This window comes from Triticum urartu, chromosome 3 (assembly GCF_003073215.2).
Source record: "Triticum urartu cultivar G1812 chromosome 3, Tu2.1, whole genome shotgun sequence".
In the NCBI taxonomy this organism is placed as follows: Eukaryota; Viridiplantae; Streptophyta; class Magnoliopsida; order Poales; family Poaceae; genus Triticum; species Triticum urartu.
Window position 1 is genome coordinate 648070275 of NC_053024.1, and position 18523 is coordinate 648088797.

General features: G+C 44.2%; 2 protein-coding genes across 2 annotated transcripts; one reads left to right on the forward strand and one right to left on the reverse strand.

The window, feature by feature from the left end:
* Positions 1-4167: 4167 nt before the first annotated feature.
* Positions 4168-10549, forward strand: LOC125545676 (dolichyl-diphosphooligosaccharide--protein glycosyltransferase subunit 2). The gene is made up of 19 exons (XM_048709699.1): positions 4168-4424; positions 4603-4795; positions 4879-4968; positions 5090-5146; positions 5258-5327; positions 5418-5482; positions 6170-6224; positions 6561-6688; positions 6772-6887; positions 6991-7060; positions 7479-7580; positions 7699-7788; positions 7887-8035; positions 8407-8518; positions 8601-8684; positions 9362-9442; positions 9515-9739; positions 9917-10039; positions 10119-10549. The coding sequence occupies exons 1-19, from the start codon at positions 4285-4287 to the stop codon at positions 10233-10235; spliced, it is 2067 nt and encodes a 688-aa protein (XP_048565656.1). The 5' UTR covers positions 4168-4284; the 3' UTR covers positions 10236-10549.
* Positions 10550-11333: 784 nt separating this feature from the next.
* LOC125545677 (ABC transporter B family member 26, chloroplastic-like) lies at positions 11334-16190 on the reverse strand. The gene is made up of 18 exons (XM_048709700.1): positions 15646-16190; positions 15436-15560; positions 14886-14928; positions 14735-14779; positions 14507-14629; positions 14319-14422; positions 14073-14127; positions 13916-13986; positions 13731-13833; positions 13406-13616; positions 13224-13297; positions 13022-13078; positions 12855-12929; positions 12652-12726; positions 12286-12567; positions 12139-12203; positions 12006-12066; positions 11334-11876 (listed from the first exon to the last, which is right to left on the reverse strand). The coding sequence occupies exons 1-18, from the start codon at positions 16030-16032 to the stop codon at positions 11796-11798; spliced, it is 2037 nt and encodes a 678-aa protein (XP_048565657.1). The 5' UTR covers positions 16033-16190; the 3' UTR covers positions 11334-11795.
* Between the last annotated feature and the right edge of the window lie 2333 nt (positions 16191-18523).

An 18523-nucleotide genomic window follows, 5' to 3' on the forward strand; every position in this document is an offset into this window, starting at 1 on the left:
TCGTGCTGCCAGAGGACTTGAGCTACTACTTCACCGTCACTCGCTGGATCAAGGAGGTGAAGGCGTCATCAAGCCATACGTGTGTTGAACGCGGAGGTGCCGTCCGTTCGACACTAGATCGGAGTTCGCGGGACGGATCATGATTGGACCGCAAAGACGTTCGACTACATCAACCGTGTTTATTAACGCCTCCACTTAGTGATATACATGGGTATGTAGATGCAATCTCTCCTCTAGTAGATGGTCACCTCCTAGATGGATCTCGGTGAGCGTAGGAAATTTTTTGTTTCCTATGCAACGTTCCCCAACAGCTAATAAATTGGTTATTATCATATTTCCCTGTTCATGATAATCATTTATTATCCATGCTAGAATTGTATTGATCGAAAACTCAGATACATGTGTGGATACATAGACAACAACTAGATGGTGATCCCTTATTGAGCCAAAGTCGCACCCTTGTAATCGAGATCTCAAGCAAGAATCAATCAGCAGGACGCATGCCTTTTATGTCCTCCGTGAGGGATCAAAGCTGGGTAAACTCGCATCTCTCGATTCCGATCAACCTAGTTCAAACTACTACCTAGCTGCGATGGCCTCACGACTAAGTCTTTTTTCGAGGACATCTGTCGTGACAAAACCACTATAGTTGGCGCCCACCGTGGGGCCACCGCACGGTGGGTTTGAGTTCTTGGAGGGCACTTTCCCAGTGATCGAGGGATACACAATTGTCCGAATTACGAAGAGTCGTTGGGGAAAGCTCTACATCTACAACTCAGGCTGGGATCCCGAGGCCGACTCAATCGAGTACGGGTACCGGATCCCCTTCGGTAAGATCCACGTCTTCATCGGAAAAAATGGTGAATCCGGGCCCGAGCCGGACATCTACTCCAAAATCGTCAAGCCGACTCGGCGTGCCAAACCCGGCCAGGCACAAGCCGGCCGGACCCATGTTTTCGTCGGCTTCACTCATGGGCTCGACCTGCCAAATGATTCCGCTTCTGGCAACGACACATTGGTCAACTCGGATGGCGAATCTTCGACCAGGGAAACCGAGTCGATTCAACCACTTTTTGATGATCGACTTGGGGGCTACTCCGATGACCAGATCGGCCCGGAGGTCTACGAGCCGCCTCGTAGAGCGGTCTTCATGGCAGGGCCGGCGGGTCAAAACCAACCTCGCCATGATGAGCACGGACGTCTGATCACGGGGGAGGCAACAAACTCGAACTTACCACCGCCCGCTGTGAACCGGGTTGCCAACGCTGGAGGCGCTGCGATCATTGACCCCACAGCAGTGGTGGACCCGTCGGTCATGGCGGGCGGCTCAGGACGGACAGGCGTCCAAGCATTGGCCAAGTTGATGGTTACCCTGACAACGCTCCTTGCGGAATCGGTGACCACAGACAATGTGGCTACACGTAACGCAGAGATCACCAAGTGTTGTGAGCATATGGCTAAAATCCAGGAATATATCAACACAGAGAATACGCATCTTGCAGAGCTCGCATCCTGGAAGAGCAGAGGCGTTTGGAAACCGAGACTTTGAACCTCCATCACCATTAGAGGGAGTTGGCCGCATTCCATCAGGGAAGGTTCCAGTCCAGGCTCCTAGTCGCGATGGATCCGGCGAGGTTGTTCCTAACGCCGGCTCTAACGGTCTCAGGGGATGGGAGGTGACACTATGAGCACCGCCGGCTCAGCCAGTCCAGCAGTTACCCCTGATCCAGGTGCGGCCCGTGGACCAGCCGACTCGTTTCCAGACACCGGTTGGTCATTATTCAAATCCCGTGGATAACGTGATGGCGGCGACAGGCAGATTGACGGCAATCCCGATCAATGACGACTCCCCTGCCGGTGTCGTGACTCGAGAAGCCATTGAGATGCTAAAAACGGCGGTCACGCAACAGGCGAACTATTCACACAATCCAAATAGGCTTCACTCAACCCCTCATCCAAGCAATAGCAGAAGCCGACACGGTCAAAAGCTGAAATTTTATTGTCTTGTAGAAGCTTGTTAGAAACCCTTGCTTAAAGGGCACCGCCCTCTCGTGGATCCGATAACTCAGGGTCACCTCTCGAGAAAACGACGAGAATTATTTTTGCTCCTTTACCGGATCACTAAAGGGACTAATCATGCTCTAGATTTGGCTATGTTGGCCTCTAGGTCGTTGGGCCTGGATATGGCTCTCTCCAGTGAGGTGATAGTCTGTGGTGGCTTGCTTCATCGTCGGTGTTAGTCTGTGTTGCCACTCTGGCCTGTGGAGGCATCCTCACTGTGGATTGCGGTTATCGAAATATCTTTGTGAGGGTTTCTCTCTCCAGATCAGGTGGTTACCTTAGCCATTGAGATGCAATCTATGGACTACGACTTGACACAAAGGGTTTGGTTGTGCAGTGAAGGCAAAACGTTTTTAGCCCATCGCATGTAGCTGCTGGCATCGTGGAAAAGTGGTGGCGACAACACATGATTGACTTCGATTTGGTGGTACTACTCAAGTACTCGGTCTCGAGCTTTGGGGACCTAGTTCAGACCCAAGTTGGTTATATGTGACGATGTCGATATTTTTGTATCATTACCTTATTGAAGGCATTGATTGGATTTAGTGACAGCGACGTTCAACCCTTTTTGAAGATGTTGCCGTTGAAGAACCTAGTTGTCCTTGTGGAGTCAAAAATTGGTCGGCGCAGATATGGTCATTTTTGTAGTTTGTTGATAGCATATTTGATCACTTCATGGATTTTTTTCTTCTTCCTCACTTAGGCATAAATATGGTGTTATATGATTTAGCTATTTATTGAGGGGGTTTTATTTCTGTGTACGTGTCGGTGTTGGCTGTGCCCATCTTAACTATGGAGACATCATGCTTCATTTTGAGTCAACTAGTAAATGTGCACATGTAATCTTAAAATTTGTTTATGTTTATTCTAATTCATTGGTTGTAACCAAACCAAACCAATTTTTTCAAGTTGTATGTTTCGAAACATAAGCTGTGAGGTGATAATATTCTGTTCCTATACACGTTCATATGCAACAGGACACTGCCGGTTCAGAGTGCGACTGCATGCTCCGCCAACTTACTATGGATAGGCCGATTACTAAGTAAGCTTTCACAAGTAAATCGTTTATGGATCAACTGCATTACGGGCGTTTGACCGATTAGGGGATTACCTTGTGCCATAGTGACATGTACAAAATTAGAACGTGGTTTATTAAAATTTGAACAAATAAATCACAAAAAATGCTGAGCGTTAAAGATATAATGCACCTGTAGGGATCCAGAAGGATGCCCTTAACCTTGAACATCCGGTACAGGAGCGGCCGCCATCTCTCTCTCTCATCGGTGGCCACCCAGTGCTTGTCCTTCGGCCTGATCTTCTTGGCGACCTTGCTACCGTCGTTCCCGACGGCCGACACAGTCGGGCAGGCGGTCCCCCTCCCTGACGGCCGAGCTGCATGCGGTTTAGGGGGCATCCCCGGCAGATGTGCAGGCGGTTTAGTAGGCGTCCCAACTGCCGAGGGCCATGGCCAGGCGAGGCGATGGTTGGGGACGACATGGAGGTGTGAGAGGCGGCGTCCTTGAAGGCGTGACAGGTCGACACGATGGTGGCGCGGCGTCGCTGAAGGCCCTAATATGTGGCGGGTCGAAGTGCAAGGGGCGGCATGGCGAAGGTGCGGCGGCTTGCGGTTGTTCTCTTGTGTCAGTTTTCTTTGTGCGAAAGGGTATGGAAGGAAGGGGATCAGGGAGGAGATGGTTGATTAGCTCTAAACGTGTTTAGTCGCTTACCATTAGGACAATAAGGACGGTTGGATTAACGCGACGGATGGCCGAGATCTATTAGATCTGCCTCTTTAGGTCTTTTTATATTGATATATATGATATCGATATAGATATAGATAGATATAGTAGATAAAATCCACTCTTTATTGAAAATTCAGTGCGTTTTTTTAACCTACCCTGCAAATTTAAAAGTTTGATCATTTTTACGAGATGCTCTGACGTGTGTGTTCGCACCTTGGCTCGGCAGCCTCCATATCCGACGGCCTACGGGACTTGTGTGTTGAAAAGAAGTTTCGAAGAAGCCATTATACGAATCTCAAAGCAGTTCACCGTCCGGAGCCCAGACGTCGAGGCGAGGCGAACGACCCTGGGGCAGGCCAAATATTTCTAGTCGTCCCCTTCCCTCAGCCTCAAGCAGATCTGGCCACTCCCATCCGCCCAGTCTCCTAAACCCCTCCCCTCCCCCTCCCCTCTCCGGCCGGCGCCGCCCGCCACCGCAGCCATGGCCTGGAGGCTGCCGCCCCTGGCCGTCCTCCTGCTCCTCGTCGCCGCGGCCGTCGCCCCCCTCTCCTCCGCCGTCCGCCCGGTCTCCGAAGCGCACAGATCCGTCGCCGCCGAGCTCTTCGCCGCCTCCCCCGACGAGTAAGTTCCGTAGCCGCTCGCCAGCATCACCGTCTCCCCTGATCTCCAGCTTTCGCCCCTCGTGGGCGCAATTAAGGACCTAGTCCGGCTCAGATCGATCCGGCACGGGGCTGCCCCCTCGAAATCTCGGGTCATGGCCGCGTTCTAATCGCTGGTTTTGTCTGTGAGCGCTGTGCAGCTTGGAGACGACGTACGAGGCGGTCAGGACGTTCAAGATACTCGGAGTGCAGAGGGATAAGGGCCTTGATGGCAAGGCCTGCAAGCTCGCCGCGGATAGGCTGTCTTCGTCCTCGTCGCCCGCCAAGGATCTGTTCCACGCGGTCCAGATCGCTGGCGTTCTCGCATGCAGCGTCGATGCCGGTGTTTACGATGTGGGTTTTAGCTCTGGAGATCTTGCTGCTTCTGCTGGTATTCACCTGCTTGATGGTGTTCTGAGATTCGTTCTTCATGGCAGGACGTCGCGTCGAGGCTTAAGGCGGTGATCAAGGACACCAATTCGCTGCTGGAGTTCTACTATTCTGTGGGAGGGCTGCTCAGCCTCAAGGTTACTCCCTCTAATGCCCTTTCAGCTTGATGTTTTTATTTTAATTTTTTTCCAGCACTGCTGTTAGTTGGTTGTCTGAATTTTATCTGGTAGATGATAAAGTTGTGTTGATTTTTTGCAGGAACAAGGCCACAGTGTTGTTTTGTCTGATGCCGATAGCACATTTCACGCAATTAAGGTTAAAGCAGTGCAATATGCTATGCACTTTTTCCTTATGTAGTTCTTGCAATCACAATTTTGCTCAGCTGTTTAAACTAGAGTTGTCTGATATATATCTTTGTTTCTATAGGCACTTAGCCAAAGTGATGGGAGATGGCGCTATGACACCAACAGTGCTGAATCCAGCACATTTGCTGCTGGTAATATTTTTTGTCTTGCGACCTTTTCTGTTTTTTGCTGCAAATCAAATGTATCAGGCACTGATGTTTAGAAACACTGTTCTGCAACAGGTATAGCACTAGAAGCATTGGCAGGAGTTGTTTCACTGTCTGATGCGGAGGTTGATCCGTCTATGGTGTGTATATGCTCTCTGCTTGTGCTTGAATTACTTCATTAACTTGTTGTACATTTATATGTGATTATCTTCCTTGAATGTAAGAGATGAAGAAGTCGGATAACTGTATAGTACATGTTGTCTCACAAACTCTTTTAATGGGGAGAGGGTTGAACTGAATGCCAGTGAAAACCTTATACACAAGCAATGCTTGTTACGTTGTTATCTTCCTATACATAAGTAATAAAGATGTATGGGTGAATATACACTTAAATACTAGTATATGTTATGAAGTATTGGAAACAGGAAGAGCTTGATTTCAATACAAAAGAGAAACGGCTATATAACAAGTTGTTTATCCCTCAGCTTATATCATTCTAATTACATCTCACAACATCCATTCATCTGAATTACAAATGCACATGACATGATCTATCATCCTAAAAGAGTTGCAGCCATGTCTCTGTATGTGCCATGCCCTTTGGTTTATAACAATCTCAAATCAACTAGGTGTTACCATATCATTCTTGTGTATGTGTACGATGTTCTGCTTTCCTTCTTGGCTCATACAATTTGTTGCCGAATGCTTCTTCCAAGTTTCAGTCAAATGTGTTTGTTCTGAATTTGTTATGCGCGTCATTTTTTATTAGTATATCATTTGAAGTTTGCCACTATTGGCGGTCCTGATTTTTAATACTGTGTCATCAGATTGGAGTCGTTAAAAATGACATCGTGAAACTATTTGGCACAATCAAGAGCTATGGTATGTTCTCTAACCGTCTTCTTTGTGCTCACTGAAGATGAACATTTGATTAAATTGCTTTAAGACAAGGCGCTGATAGACCAGTCATTTTTTCTATTTTATCAACTTAAACTCGACCAGAGTTCTCCAGGAGTCAAGGTGCCTGGTTAACACCTCGTAGGAGCTTAGTTACCAAATTGCTAAATCTATGGCATACTGAGTCGCATGTTTGGATAGTTAGCAGTACTATTTAGTTAGTGTGTTTTGATACTATTCCACTACGATACGAAGAAACCACTTGCAAGTGAAAATGTTCCTCTTACTGTTGATAGCTTCTTATGATATGTGTTTTCTCAGATGATGGAACCTTCTATTTTGATGAGAAGTATGTTGATGGTTCTGAATACAAGGGCCCTATAACAACTTCTGCTTCAGTAGTACGTGGTGTCACCTCCTTCGCTAATGTTGTTTCTGGGAAATTGAACGTAAGTTATTTCATTTCATTTTGGTGTTTTTTCATTAAATTTATGTTAAGCACCTCCCATAACCAACAACACTCAACCCACAGGTCCCTGGTGAGAAAATACTGGGCTTGGCAAAGTTCTTTCTTGGTATTGGGCTCCCAGGTAGTGGAAAGGATTGCTTTAATCAGATTGAGTCCTTGTCGCTCCTGGAAAGCAATAGGTAAGTTTTCCTCTCTTTTTTAGCATTCTCGATAAACTTGCGCCCCACATTATTATTAGTCTCTGTTGCCCTGTGGTGCTTATTTCGTTTCTACAACATGCAGGATCTTTGTTCCTTTGATCCTTTCACTTCCTTCCAAAGTACTGTCACTGACCTCCAAAGACCAGCTTAAGGTGATTATCACATTCTAGTCTCTTTGATTTTGTCTGAATATAATGATAATATTTTTTGTTTGTCCATTATATTATTCTGCAATGTAGTGTAAAATAGTAGTAGGCATATCGATATTGCACTAATGATTGTTACTGTGAGCAATTCTATCTCTTGCAAGCACTTTCTGTATTCATTAAATGTTGTAGACTTGAATTTATCTTGTTTCGATACAAGCATATGCATCCTATGTGGTACTTCTGTAGTTGCGATTTAATAACAATAGTGTCTGCTAAAAAGATGTATATGGCGTGTGTGTGAAAATTGTACCACATTTAGCTGCAATCTTGCGCTGTATTGCTTTTGAGTTTTGACACATGTTGTGTTTAGTGCAGTGTAATTAACTCCAACTCGTGTTCCCTTGATATATATTATTTTCAGGTTGAAGTAACTACAGTGTTTGGTTCTGCGGCACCTCCGCTCAGAGTGAATCTTGTGCAAGTCTTGGGCTCTGATTCCAAGGTCATCACCACTGACAGCAAGGTACAGAGTTAGATTGGTGTTTACCTCTTGGAACTTATTTTTTCATTATAATAGTTCACCATTGTTTTGTCCGTGTTTTAGCTACAATTCCCTAATATCCATTTCCTTTTGCTATCAGGAACTTCAGTTTGACCTCGACAACAATGTTCATTACTTGGACATTACTCCATTGAAAATAGATGTTGGGAAGTACTCGCTAGTTTTTGAGGTACCTGTAAACTTTATTAATTTGTTTGATATATACACATAATGTAATAGACTAATATTACTTTACATTACTGATGTTTTTGCCCTTCGATCTTCAAGATTACTCTTCAGGATTCAGAACATGAAACTGTTTACACTACTGGAGGGAGAAACACCGAGTCTGTCGTTGTTACAGGACTGATCAAAGTTGACAAGGCAGAAATTGGAATTTCTGAGAATGATGCTGGGAGTGCGGAGTCTGTCGAAAAGTAAACTCTTCGAACCACTTGATTCCATGCCATTAGAAAAGCATGTTTTACAGCAACATTTTAAAGATAAACTAACTCTGACACCAACACCCAAGTAATTGCAGCCTCTATATCCTTGATCACTTTAAATTAGTTCATTCTCATCTGGAATAACGAATAACACTTCCTAACCTGTTATTATGTGGTTCTTCTCTTCACATCTGACCTTTGTTTGAGAACATATCCTGCATTGTTTCAGTCATGTAGCTGAGTTGTGATGTTGAACAATATATTAGTTGAGTTATGTGAAACTTGGAATGGAAGTTTAGGTTCTAATTTCATAGCAAAACGGCTTATTTTGCATGTCTCATTTCAAATCCGATTCATTACAGGTTAGATCTGCTGAAAGATACAAAAGTTTCTCTCTCTGCGAACCATCTGCAGAAGTTACGTCTATCTTTTCAACTATCTACACCACTTGGACGCACATTTAAACCTCACCAGGTCACAATAACACTCCATTTTCTTTCTCAAATGGCACAGTACTAGTTCTTTTCCTGACTTGATTTAGCGAATTTGTTGCCAGGTTTTCTTGAAGTTAAAGCATGAAAGCAAGGTTGAACACTTATTTGTGGTGCCAGGTTCTGCGAGGCAATTCAAAATTGTTCTAGTTGAGTAACCTACTCCAGAGTTCATTTTGCTCTTGTCATTCTCTCGGCAAATGTTTCCATTAGGTTTTAGGTTGTCCATTATATTATCCAGAAAAACACATACACCGACAGAGGCTTTTGACATAGAAGGTACTAGCTAGGTTATGTAACTTGTTTTCAGGAGTTCTTTGATTCACATGATTCTGAAAAACGCAGGATTCTAGTGGCAGGTCCCTAGAATATCCTTCGATGCTGGACACCGTAGGAATTGACACCAAAGTGTGTTAGACTACATTATAGGGGTTACACGTGATGGAAAATTTCATTTGAAATTGAGTACAAAGTGGCCTTTCTATTCCTACAAATCAAACAACCTTTTGTAGGAAGCTTTAAGAAACTCTAGGAAGGAAACTTGTTGGCATTTTTGTGACCAAGTGAGGTTTGAACAAGATTATCCAGGTGCCAATACATTTGAAATTAACCTGTTAAATATTGTCCAGCAAGTATGATGGTGATGGTGGACGCATCTTCCTGTTGTGCTTGAATTTTATGATGTTACTGTGGTCAGATGTGGAGATGAAGTACCAAAAGATCACTTAACATATCTTAATTTGCATGTTTTTGCTGCCTTTCAGCTCTTGAGGGTTCCAGAAGAATCATAACATGATTTCTTATATGCTTGTTCAATATATTGTAGGATTTTCTTGGATTGGTAGAGAAATTTTACTACCTTTCGGGAACATATGACCTCGAGCTTTCAGTTGGTGATGCTTCAATGGTATGTTGCCACATTTATAACTCTACAGTTCTGTTTGGTTTAGCCTTGCTGATTATTCTTTGTCTGCTTCAGGAAAATTCGTTCCTACGAGCCCTTGGCCAATTGGAGTTGGACTTGCCGGAGGCCCCAGAAAAGGCCCCACGTCCTCCGGCACAAGCTGTTGACCCGTTAGCAAAGTTTAGGCCACAGAAGGAGATAGAACACATATTCCGTGTGCCAGAGAAGAGGCCACCGCAGGAAGTCTCCCTTGCATTTACTGGCCTCACGCTCCTCCCTTTCATTGGGTTCTTGATTGGGGTGAGTCAACAATTCCTACTCTTTCTTTATTTCTTCATTTGCTATCACACTTCTGTACTGGTTTCTCTAAATCAAAAAAGTTGCTGAGAGTATCCTACTCTAAATCAAAAATGTTGTTGAGAATATGCTTATTCAACATACTGATGCTAATAATGTGCTTCTGGCATTTACTTGTAGCTTATGCGTCTGGGAGTCAACTTGAAGAACTTCCCTTCCCTGCCAGGACCAGCTGCATTCGCATCACTCTTCCATGCCGGAATCGGAGCAGTACTGTTGCTCTATGTTCTCTTCTGGGTTAAGGTTAGCATCTTCCTTGTGGTGAAACATATAATTGCACTAATAAAAGTTAATGCTCACTATCATTCTTCTGTCGGAACAGCTGGATCTTTTCACAACTCTGAAGTTCCTCAGCTTCCTCAGCGTGTTCCTTGTGTTCGTCGGCCATAGGACCCTTTCTCATCTTTCCAACACGGCAGCAAAACAGAAGACTGCTTGATGGGAAGATGCGAAGAATGCGTGATCATCAATTTTCGGGCAGTGGCAGTTGCTTGGGTTCTGCAAATGCTTTTGCTTGAGATCCTGACCGAGTTCTTGCGCAACTTGAGTTTTGAGGGACAACTGGGTGTCATTTTGTAGTGGGTGCCAAGAATCCTGGTACTAGAGAAGTGGTAGGACCTCACCTTCATGTTTTATGCACCGATGTTTACTGAAGTGGTAGGACCTCACCTTCATGTATGATGCATTGATGTTTACTAAATAGGCTGGATTTGTTAAACATAGAATTAATAAGATCATATTCTTACTCAAAAAGTTAACTTGTGTTATGCCTTCTGATTTACAAACTCACAAAACCAAATCCATTCCATTTGAACTCCCCAACGAATTGTAACCATTACATTCCATCTAATTAACCCAAGCAAAATGGGAGCAGAACCAATCCATAATTAAAAGTGCATCGGCTGCATTTTAGCCCAAACCTAAGAATGGTTTAAATGTATTTTCAGGATAACCTATACATGCGAGCTAACAATTGTATCATCAATTTTCGGGCGGTCACAGATGCTTGGTTTTTGCAAATGCTTTTTGCTCGAGACCCTGACAGTTTTTCTTGCGCAACTTGAGTTTTGAGGGACATAAGGGTATCATTTTGTAGTTGGTGCCAATTTTCCTGGTACTAGAGAAGTGGTAGGACCTCACCTTCACGTATGATGCATTGATGTTTACTAAATGGGCTGGATTTTTTAAACATAGAATAGATTTTTTAAACCATTCTTATCGGAAAAGGTTAACTTGTGTTATGCCTTTTGATTTACAAACTCACAAAACCAAATTCCCCAACCAAACACTGAATTGCAACCATCACATCCCACCTAATTATCCCAAGCAAACATAGGAACAAAACCAATCCTGACATTCCATTCCACTTCGATCCCAAACCAAACACGCCCTAAGATAGTTCAAGTGCATTGGCTGCATTTTGGCACGAACCTAAGAGCACTTTAAATGCATTTTCAGGGACAAACCCAACAACGCTTTAAATGCATTTTCAGGACCAACACGGCTGCCCCACACATGTGAGCTAACAACTGTAACAAAGCAGAGAAATCCCATCTTCAATATCACATAGATCTTGGTACTTTGAATATACAAGTTTCTATCAAAATCCAAGTAAATGTTCACACCAGTTAATTACAAGATTCTGATGGTCTGAGGTCCAGAGTGCCTATATATATATTTATATATAGTTACAGGTTGCATCTGACATTGTGTAACTAAATGAATCATGTATGAACTACTCAATTTCCTTAAACCTCCATATACACCCGTCCGGATACTGTCTATCTTATATTTTTTGCGGCAGAAACCGTTTTAACTTAGCTTGGTTAGTAGGCATCTGTGGATCATTTGCACCCGGTACTTTGAGGAAACCTCAATTATTTGACCAACCAGGCCGTGGTCACTCGTAAAGAATACACCGATGACAGACGCCTCCCTCACCTGCTGCTCCACTTGGAAAAAATACGGCGTGGACTAAACCACCTTCTGTGATTTCAGGCTACGGGAGAGCATCATTTTGTCGCTGCGCTAATCTTGAATACAATCCATCCTGCTTGACAAGGTCGCTGTGCTTTCCGTCCTGCACAACCATACAGAACAACTTAGACCATGTTTGTACACAACACTGCAAGTCTTGAAAGAAGTGTTCTCATGCTAATTTTAGTGTAGACTTCATGTTAACACTTTGCAATAGCAGTTGAGAACATACCTCCACAATACTGCCATTTTCCATCACAATGATTCTGTCAGCCGCTTGAATCGTAGACAGCCTAGAACAAATAATGGCGTTAGCTCGACTCTCCGTGTTCAAAATAACAGGCACCGGAGTAAGCACACATTACCTGTGAGCTATGATAATCACGGTTCTTCGAGCCTTAGGATCAGTGCTAACTTCTGTGATGACACTCTATAACATGGCAGAGAGAAAGATTAACAATCTACTCATAAGTACATTTTAATTGCACAGAATTTGTTCATGAAGAGTTTACCTTCACATAATGTTCACTCTCGGCATCAAGTGCACTAGTGGCTTCGTCGAGTACTAAGATGGCCGGGTCCCTCAGAAGGGCCCTTGCAATAGCGACGCGTTGCTTTTGGCCTCCACTAAGAAGAGCATCGTCGACAATGGTGTTATAACCATCAGGAAGAGCCATTAAGAAATCGTGAGCATAAGCCTGTTTTGCAGCCCACTCAACTTCTTCCTGGCTAACTTCTCTTGGGCAGCCATACTTAATATTAGAACTAACATCCATCCGGAATAGCTTAGGCTCCTGCATATAACAAGTATATATGCTGTTAAATACAACAAAGATTCATCTGGCACGACGACTTTGCTGGTTTTATTGGATCCGAACCTGTCCCACAAAACCAATTCTTTCCCTGAACCATCTGGTGTCAAGTTCGCTGAGTGGGACACCATCTATTAATATCTGCATTAGTCACAAATATAACTTCAGAGTTCAGACCAATAACTAGTCTGTTTCAAGTTCAACGTGTCATAGCAGCAATACTGGCTCCTGGAAGGGACAGAAACAATAGCAAGGTCGAAATAGCTTACTTGCCCATTTGTAGGTTCATATAGTTGAAGTAGTAGGTTAACTATAGTACTCTTGCCACTTCCACTAAGACCAACCTTTAAAATTAGAAACCATATATGAACATTCAGATACAGATCAATACTTGCGAAAATTCATATATATGAAAGCATCAGCCTGTATATCTTACAATTGCAACTACTTCATTTGGATTGAGTGTTAGATTCAGTCTTCTCAAAATTGGTGCCTGCACATTAAGGGCCACATCAGAACCCAAAACCCGTACTTAGTTCATAATAATCACAAAGCACTCAAGCTTTAGGATGAACCCTACTATGTGTGTGCTCATAAATCATAACAGAAAAGCATTTAGAAGGAAGGCGTTAACATACTGAAGGTCTTGAAGGATATGAAAATTCTACATCTGCATATTGAATTCGTCCTTCCAGCTTCTGTAACCTGAGGCCTGCAAGAATGAAATGCTTTAGACTACCGAACAGTTGCACATCCTCCCAATTAAAATATCCAAGCACAGAGACTCGAAACTAATGTGTCAAGTCAAAAACAGTCTTGCCTTTAGAGGTAAGCTGCCTGCTAGGCAAGAGATCCATCAACCGGAAGACTTTTTCACTTGCTCCAACAGACTGCATCAGGGAGGACCAATTGTCTCCAATCCACCAGGTAGACAAAATCAGCCACTCGGCGTACAGTGTGAATTTTGTCAGTTGCTCGGCAGTGAACTTCCCATTCATGATTGCTATTCCTCCAATCAAAACAGCAACAACCTACACAAAGCTTATTTGGAAGAATACTTCATCAGTAGCGCAATGAGAAGCATACACAAAAGCCTTATATTTTTAATATAGATATTAACAAAACTGAACAGCAACATCAGATACCTGAGTAGAATGGTACAGATAATTCAAGCTCAAGCTCCAGCCTCCATAAGCCATCGTCTGTCGAAAGCTCACATCATACAGCTTATCCAGCCACTTCGCATACCTATGAAAGTACAACAGGCTTTATGACGTGCATAGTGTTATCTTTATGCTATATAAGAGAGAAAAATAGGTAGAGTGATTGCCTTTTGAACTCTTGCTTTTCCGTCCCATACACTCGCACTGTTCTAACCAAACTTATCGCTTCTTGAGCAACCTGATTTATAACATAAACATTGGGTGAATCGCTGAAATGTTGAGCAACCTTCTCAAATAGACTTCAATTAAAGGACATAAACTTACATTATTGGCACTTGCAGTGAACTCTTGTGCAAATTTAGAGGCCTTTTTCTGATACCTATAAAACAAAAGTGTCATGATGATTTCTTTCACATGGCCAAAGATGCAAAGCAACAAAATGTGGAAACATGGGAGAGGTATTTTGTCGCATTTACTCAAGATTGCTGCGCACTAGCAACATAATAGGGAAAGGAGCAAGTAGAGAAAAGGGAGAAATAAACTACACAAGAAGTGAAAACAAGTTGTTACCGTCCATGAACTAGCATAATTGTCGACAATGTCCCACAAGTAAGCATAGTGCACAGTCCAAGAGGCCATGATAAGATTAGAAGATAAATCAGTGCTCCTATACCCTGAGACAAAGTAACAACATGAAAAATGAGCTTTTCAAGCTACTGGTGAGTATTGTATGCTCAGATACTAAACAACCTTTTCACCTGAAGCAAATTGCGTGAAATCAAATTAAGATCATTGCCAATAACTCTAGACACTTGCTGGCAGTCAGAACCAAGCCTACTTGTCAAATCTCCGACAGTTTCTTCATCGAAAAACGCAATATCCTGGCACAATATACAATGGAGTTAAGAAAATTTGCAGCAATTCAAAGTAAAGGTATTATTTGCACTAGTACTTCAGGCAACAATATTTTCCCCTTCTGTTTTTACCTGAGAAAGGATGGAATCAAACAGCATTTCTCTCATTCGTTTAACCTAAGAAAAATAGTTGAGATAATGATTGTAAGAGCGTGATCAAAACCAAAGGGCAACCTGGAAGGAATAGACTTGTTAAATTACATAAAATCTAACATGGTTTTACCAATATCATGTTGGCAATACCAAAACAGCAGCTTCGCACACCACTGCAAAAGGGGGACACGAGCTAAATAAGCAACCCAAATATAACTCGCAAAAGCATGCTTAAGGCAAACAATTTTAGTTCTGTGCAGATTGTCTCACAAAACTCCTTGTTTTGATGTTTGCAAACTTGTTTGTGCACGTGCAATTGTCCATGATGTACATTGCAGAAATTAAGTTTTTTGTTTCACAGCGATCGCACTGATTCTATCACAGCATTCACAATGTACAATGTTGAAATTTAAGTTTGCGTTTTACAGTGATCCTACTTATACTATCCTTCACCCAACTGGAAACATCTCAGTCCAAAACATTTCCCTAATCCTAGATTGTCCATTACCAGCACATTTAATTTGTTTATTTTTGAATCCTCATGTAATGTAAAGTGCCGGTAAACGCCTAAGTGGTCTGCTTCACTCGAAATGCGATGAAAACAGATAGTTGCGCAGCCATAGTTTGTAGTGTGACCCTATACACGATATGAGCACAGTTTGAAGGAAGAGATAGCTGACCTAAACACTCCGGAAATCATACACAGAACAACCAGAAGCTTGGCGTTCCGGTAGAAGACGGCCCCTCCATTCTGCGCGGAGAAGATGGAGGCCGCGAGCAGATGGGGGATAGCGATCTCCGCGAGCTGCAACCACGACCACACAGCAGTCAGTACCACACCAACCAACGAAAGCTTATCCGAACCACGCGGCCGAGGCAATCCGCATTACCGCGGCGCAGACGAGCGACGCGAAGCCGGCGAAGATGACCCATCGGTCGTTGGATACGAGGGCCCACATCCGGCTGAGCGCGGAGGCGGCCGTGGCCCCGCTGGCCTCGGCGCGGCCGGCCCCGCCCGCGTCCTCGTCCTCGAGGCGCCACCAGCTGCCCCCCGGCAGCACGTTCCGCAGCCGCCCGATGAACTCGCCGGCGTCGAGGCGGCGCCTGCCGAGCCCGCCGAACTCGCCGTTGACGGTCGCCGCCGCGCGGATCCTCGCGGCACGCAGCCGGAGCCGCAGCCTGGGCGGCGGGGCCCGCAGGCACGGCCGCCAGGGCGCCAGGCCCAGCGGCAGCCCCGCGGGCGCCGCGAGGAGCAGCGCGGCCGGGGCCGGCGGCATTTCTCCCTCCTCCCTCCCCCTTCGCGCGCGCGCACGCGATCCGATTCGGAGCGCGATTCAGGCGGGGCAGGGGGCTATTTTGCGCTGCGTTTCCTCTCCTTGCTTTGTCGTGGCCCTTCGTAAACCTTTTTTTTGTTCGCCTCGTGTGCGTGCGTTCGCGGCGAGATGATCCATGCGTGGGCCGGCGGTGGTGTGGCCGTGGAATTTCCGACCCGTTTTCCAGGCTCCCTGGATCGGAATTTTCTGGTCGAGAATAATCGAGTTTGGATTGGGCTGCTGGTGTGGCGGCCGTGAACCACGTGGAGTTTCGGCTGCTCTCTTCCCGACCCGCACCGCACAGGTTCTGAGAAGCTCGTGCGCTTTTGCAGAATCGCACGTAGTACTACGTGCCTGCACGGCTGCACCTGCACTATAGAACGATCGACCTAAAGGGGCGACTCAAGGCAAGGCAAGCAACCGGAATTGGAACTATCCCACCCGTGACCCGTGCGAAACGTATGGGCCTCTTCATTCTTGGATGGATGAGCGCAGTGAGGTGCGAGAGGTACGTACGTCTGGTCTGGGTTAGGTTTGGCGATAAGCACGAGCGACTGGACACGCCGCAGTTTTTTCGACAGAGCATAGCAATCTGCATTTTACACTACCAATTTAGCTCCTTGCAGAGTTTCTGTTACTAGGCCAAATCAAGACTACATCCCAGCCCGCTGCTGGGTTCTGTTACTGCAAAGCGTAGCTCTGGCTTGCCTTTTGCGCGCCGCTAGTGGTCTTTTTCTTCTGCTCTGTGTTCTTTTTATGGCGTTCACTGCTTGCATGGTTTTCTTTGTTTTTCTTTTCATTTTGGGGTTCTTCTCTGTCCTCTTTCTCTCTTACTTTGGTTTTCACTGGTTTTCTTCAGTTTTTTTTCTACTTTTATTTTGAACCATTCTCTAGTTTTTTTCATATGGATTGTATATTCTTCGTGTGCACCAGGAACATTTCTTATGCACGTTTAACAGTTATTAAATACATGATTTTTATTCAAATATATGTTTTGATGTCTAGCGCTTTTCATACACATTGTGCATTTTGGTATACATCATAAACATTCTAGACTTGTTTTTTTAACATTTTATCAAATATATGTAACATTTTTCAAATACACATTGAAATAAAAAAGGTACAAAACTTATTTTTTCATAATACAAAACATTTTTTGAAAACTATGCCAACATTCTTTTACAATGTATCAATATTTTTATAAATGCCATAAACATATTCTTGAAAAGGATGAACATTTAAAAATGTATTTTTTTAAACTCATATAACAATTTTTTTAAATGTACAATGTATATTTTTTGCAAATGTCCCATATTTTTTTTGGAACTCATGAACATTTTTTTAATGTCATGAACTTTCTATTTTGAATAGTATCAATATTTTTAAATTTCTTTAACAAAAAGATTACATTGCGTCAAGATTTTTAAAAGCCACATGATTCATTTTAAAAAATGTAATTAAATTAATTTTTAATATATTTTTTATAATATTTCAAAAATATAAGCAGAAAGAAAGAAGAAAATGTGTTCCTGCGTGATTTGGGACGGCCCATTAGGACGACCTTGAGGTGAGCGAGAGTGCGAGGCACACGAGACACATGCGCTCCTGAAGATATAGATGCTTCCTTAAAAAGAAGAGTTGTACTTCTAATTTTTGTTAATAAATACTAGAAAAAAGCCCATATGTTGCAACGGCAAGAAAGTAATTCCACACTTTCTAAGCCAATAAATATGACTCAAGACGCCAATAGTTCCGTCCTAAAAAACATGACCTTTATTTGAACACATGGCATCTCATCCGTGTTGCCACTTATCCTTCTTTCCATCCTCGTCGACAGTGCTCAGTGCTCATACAATCACAATATGTTTAAATGTTGTCAATCTAAAGACGTCTCTCTCTCTCCCTAATATGAGAAATCTGCTTTTTTCTGTGAGATTTGGCGAGGTTTGCATGTATGGTTATAGATGGTTTCTTTGGTCTTCAATACTAGTTTTACCGAGGTGTTCATTTACAATCTGGATAGGCGCGGTATGAAAGGAAGGCAAATCATGCGCTAGTGATTAAGGTTACACCCCAAATAACATTTTTTAAATGGTTAACAAGTAAACTAATATCATATTGAGCGCTCCCCTGCTTCTGCGCCTAGCGCCGCCCGCCACTCTGGCGCCGGCGGCCACCTCCTGCGCCGCTCTCCACTCCAGAGGCGGCGGCCACCCTCCTTGGCGCCATGGCCTCTAGGGTCTCCATCTCTGGCTCGAGTTCGTCGGAGTCCAATGCCCCCTCGCCCTCTCCGCCCCATGGGGTGCCGTCCCCTCCCCCTCCCCCCCCCCCGCCGCCACGGCCGTTGCTGCGGTCCACCATCGTCGTCCCAGAGATCCTGGGCACTCCCTTTGGCCCCGTGGTTCAGGGCGGGGCGGCCTTCCCGCGCCCCGGCTCGCCGGCCTGCCAACGGGGG

Coding starts and splice junctions, on each gene's coding strand:
- LOC125545676 (XM_048709699.1), top strand. CDS start 4,285: ATGGCCTGGAGGCTGCCGCCCCTGGCCGTCCTCCTGCTCCTCGTCGCC. Junction 8,685..9,361: donor GGCAATTCAAAATTGTTCTA/GTTGAGTAACCT, acceptor AATATATTGTAG/GATTTTCTTGGATTGGTAGA. Junction 10,040..10,118: donor ATGTTCTCTTCTGGGTTAAG/GTTAGCATCTTC, acceptor CTGTCGGAACAG/CTGGATCTTTTCACAACTCT.
- LOC125545677 (XM_048709700.1), bottom strand. CDS start 16,032: ATGCCGCCGGCCCCGGCCGCGCTGCTCCTCGCGGCGCCCGCGGGGCTG. Junction 13,298..13,405: donor CAGGCAGCTTACCTCTAAAG/GCAAGACTGTTT, acceptor TCATTCTTGCAG/GCCTCAGGTTACAGAAGCTG. Junction 12,930..13,021: donor CAAATGAAGTAGTTGCAATT/GTAAGATATACA, acceptor CTAATTTTAAAG/GTTGGTCTTAGTGGAAGTGG.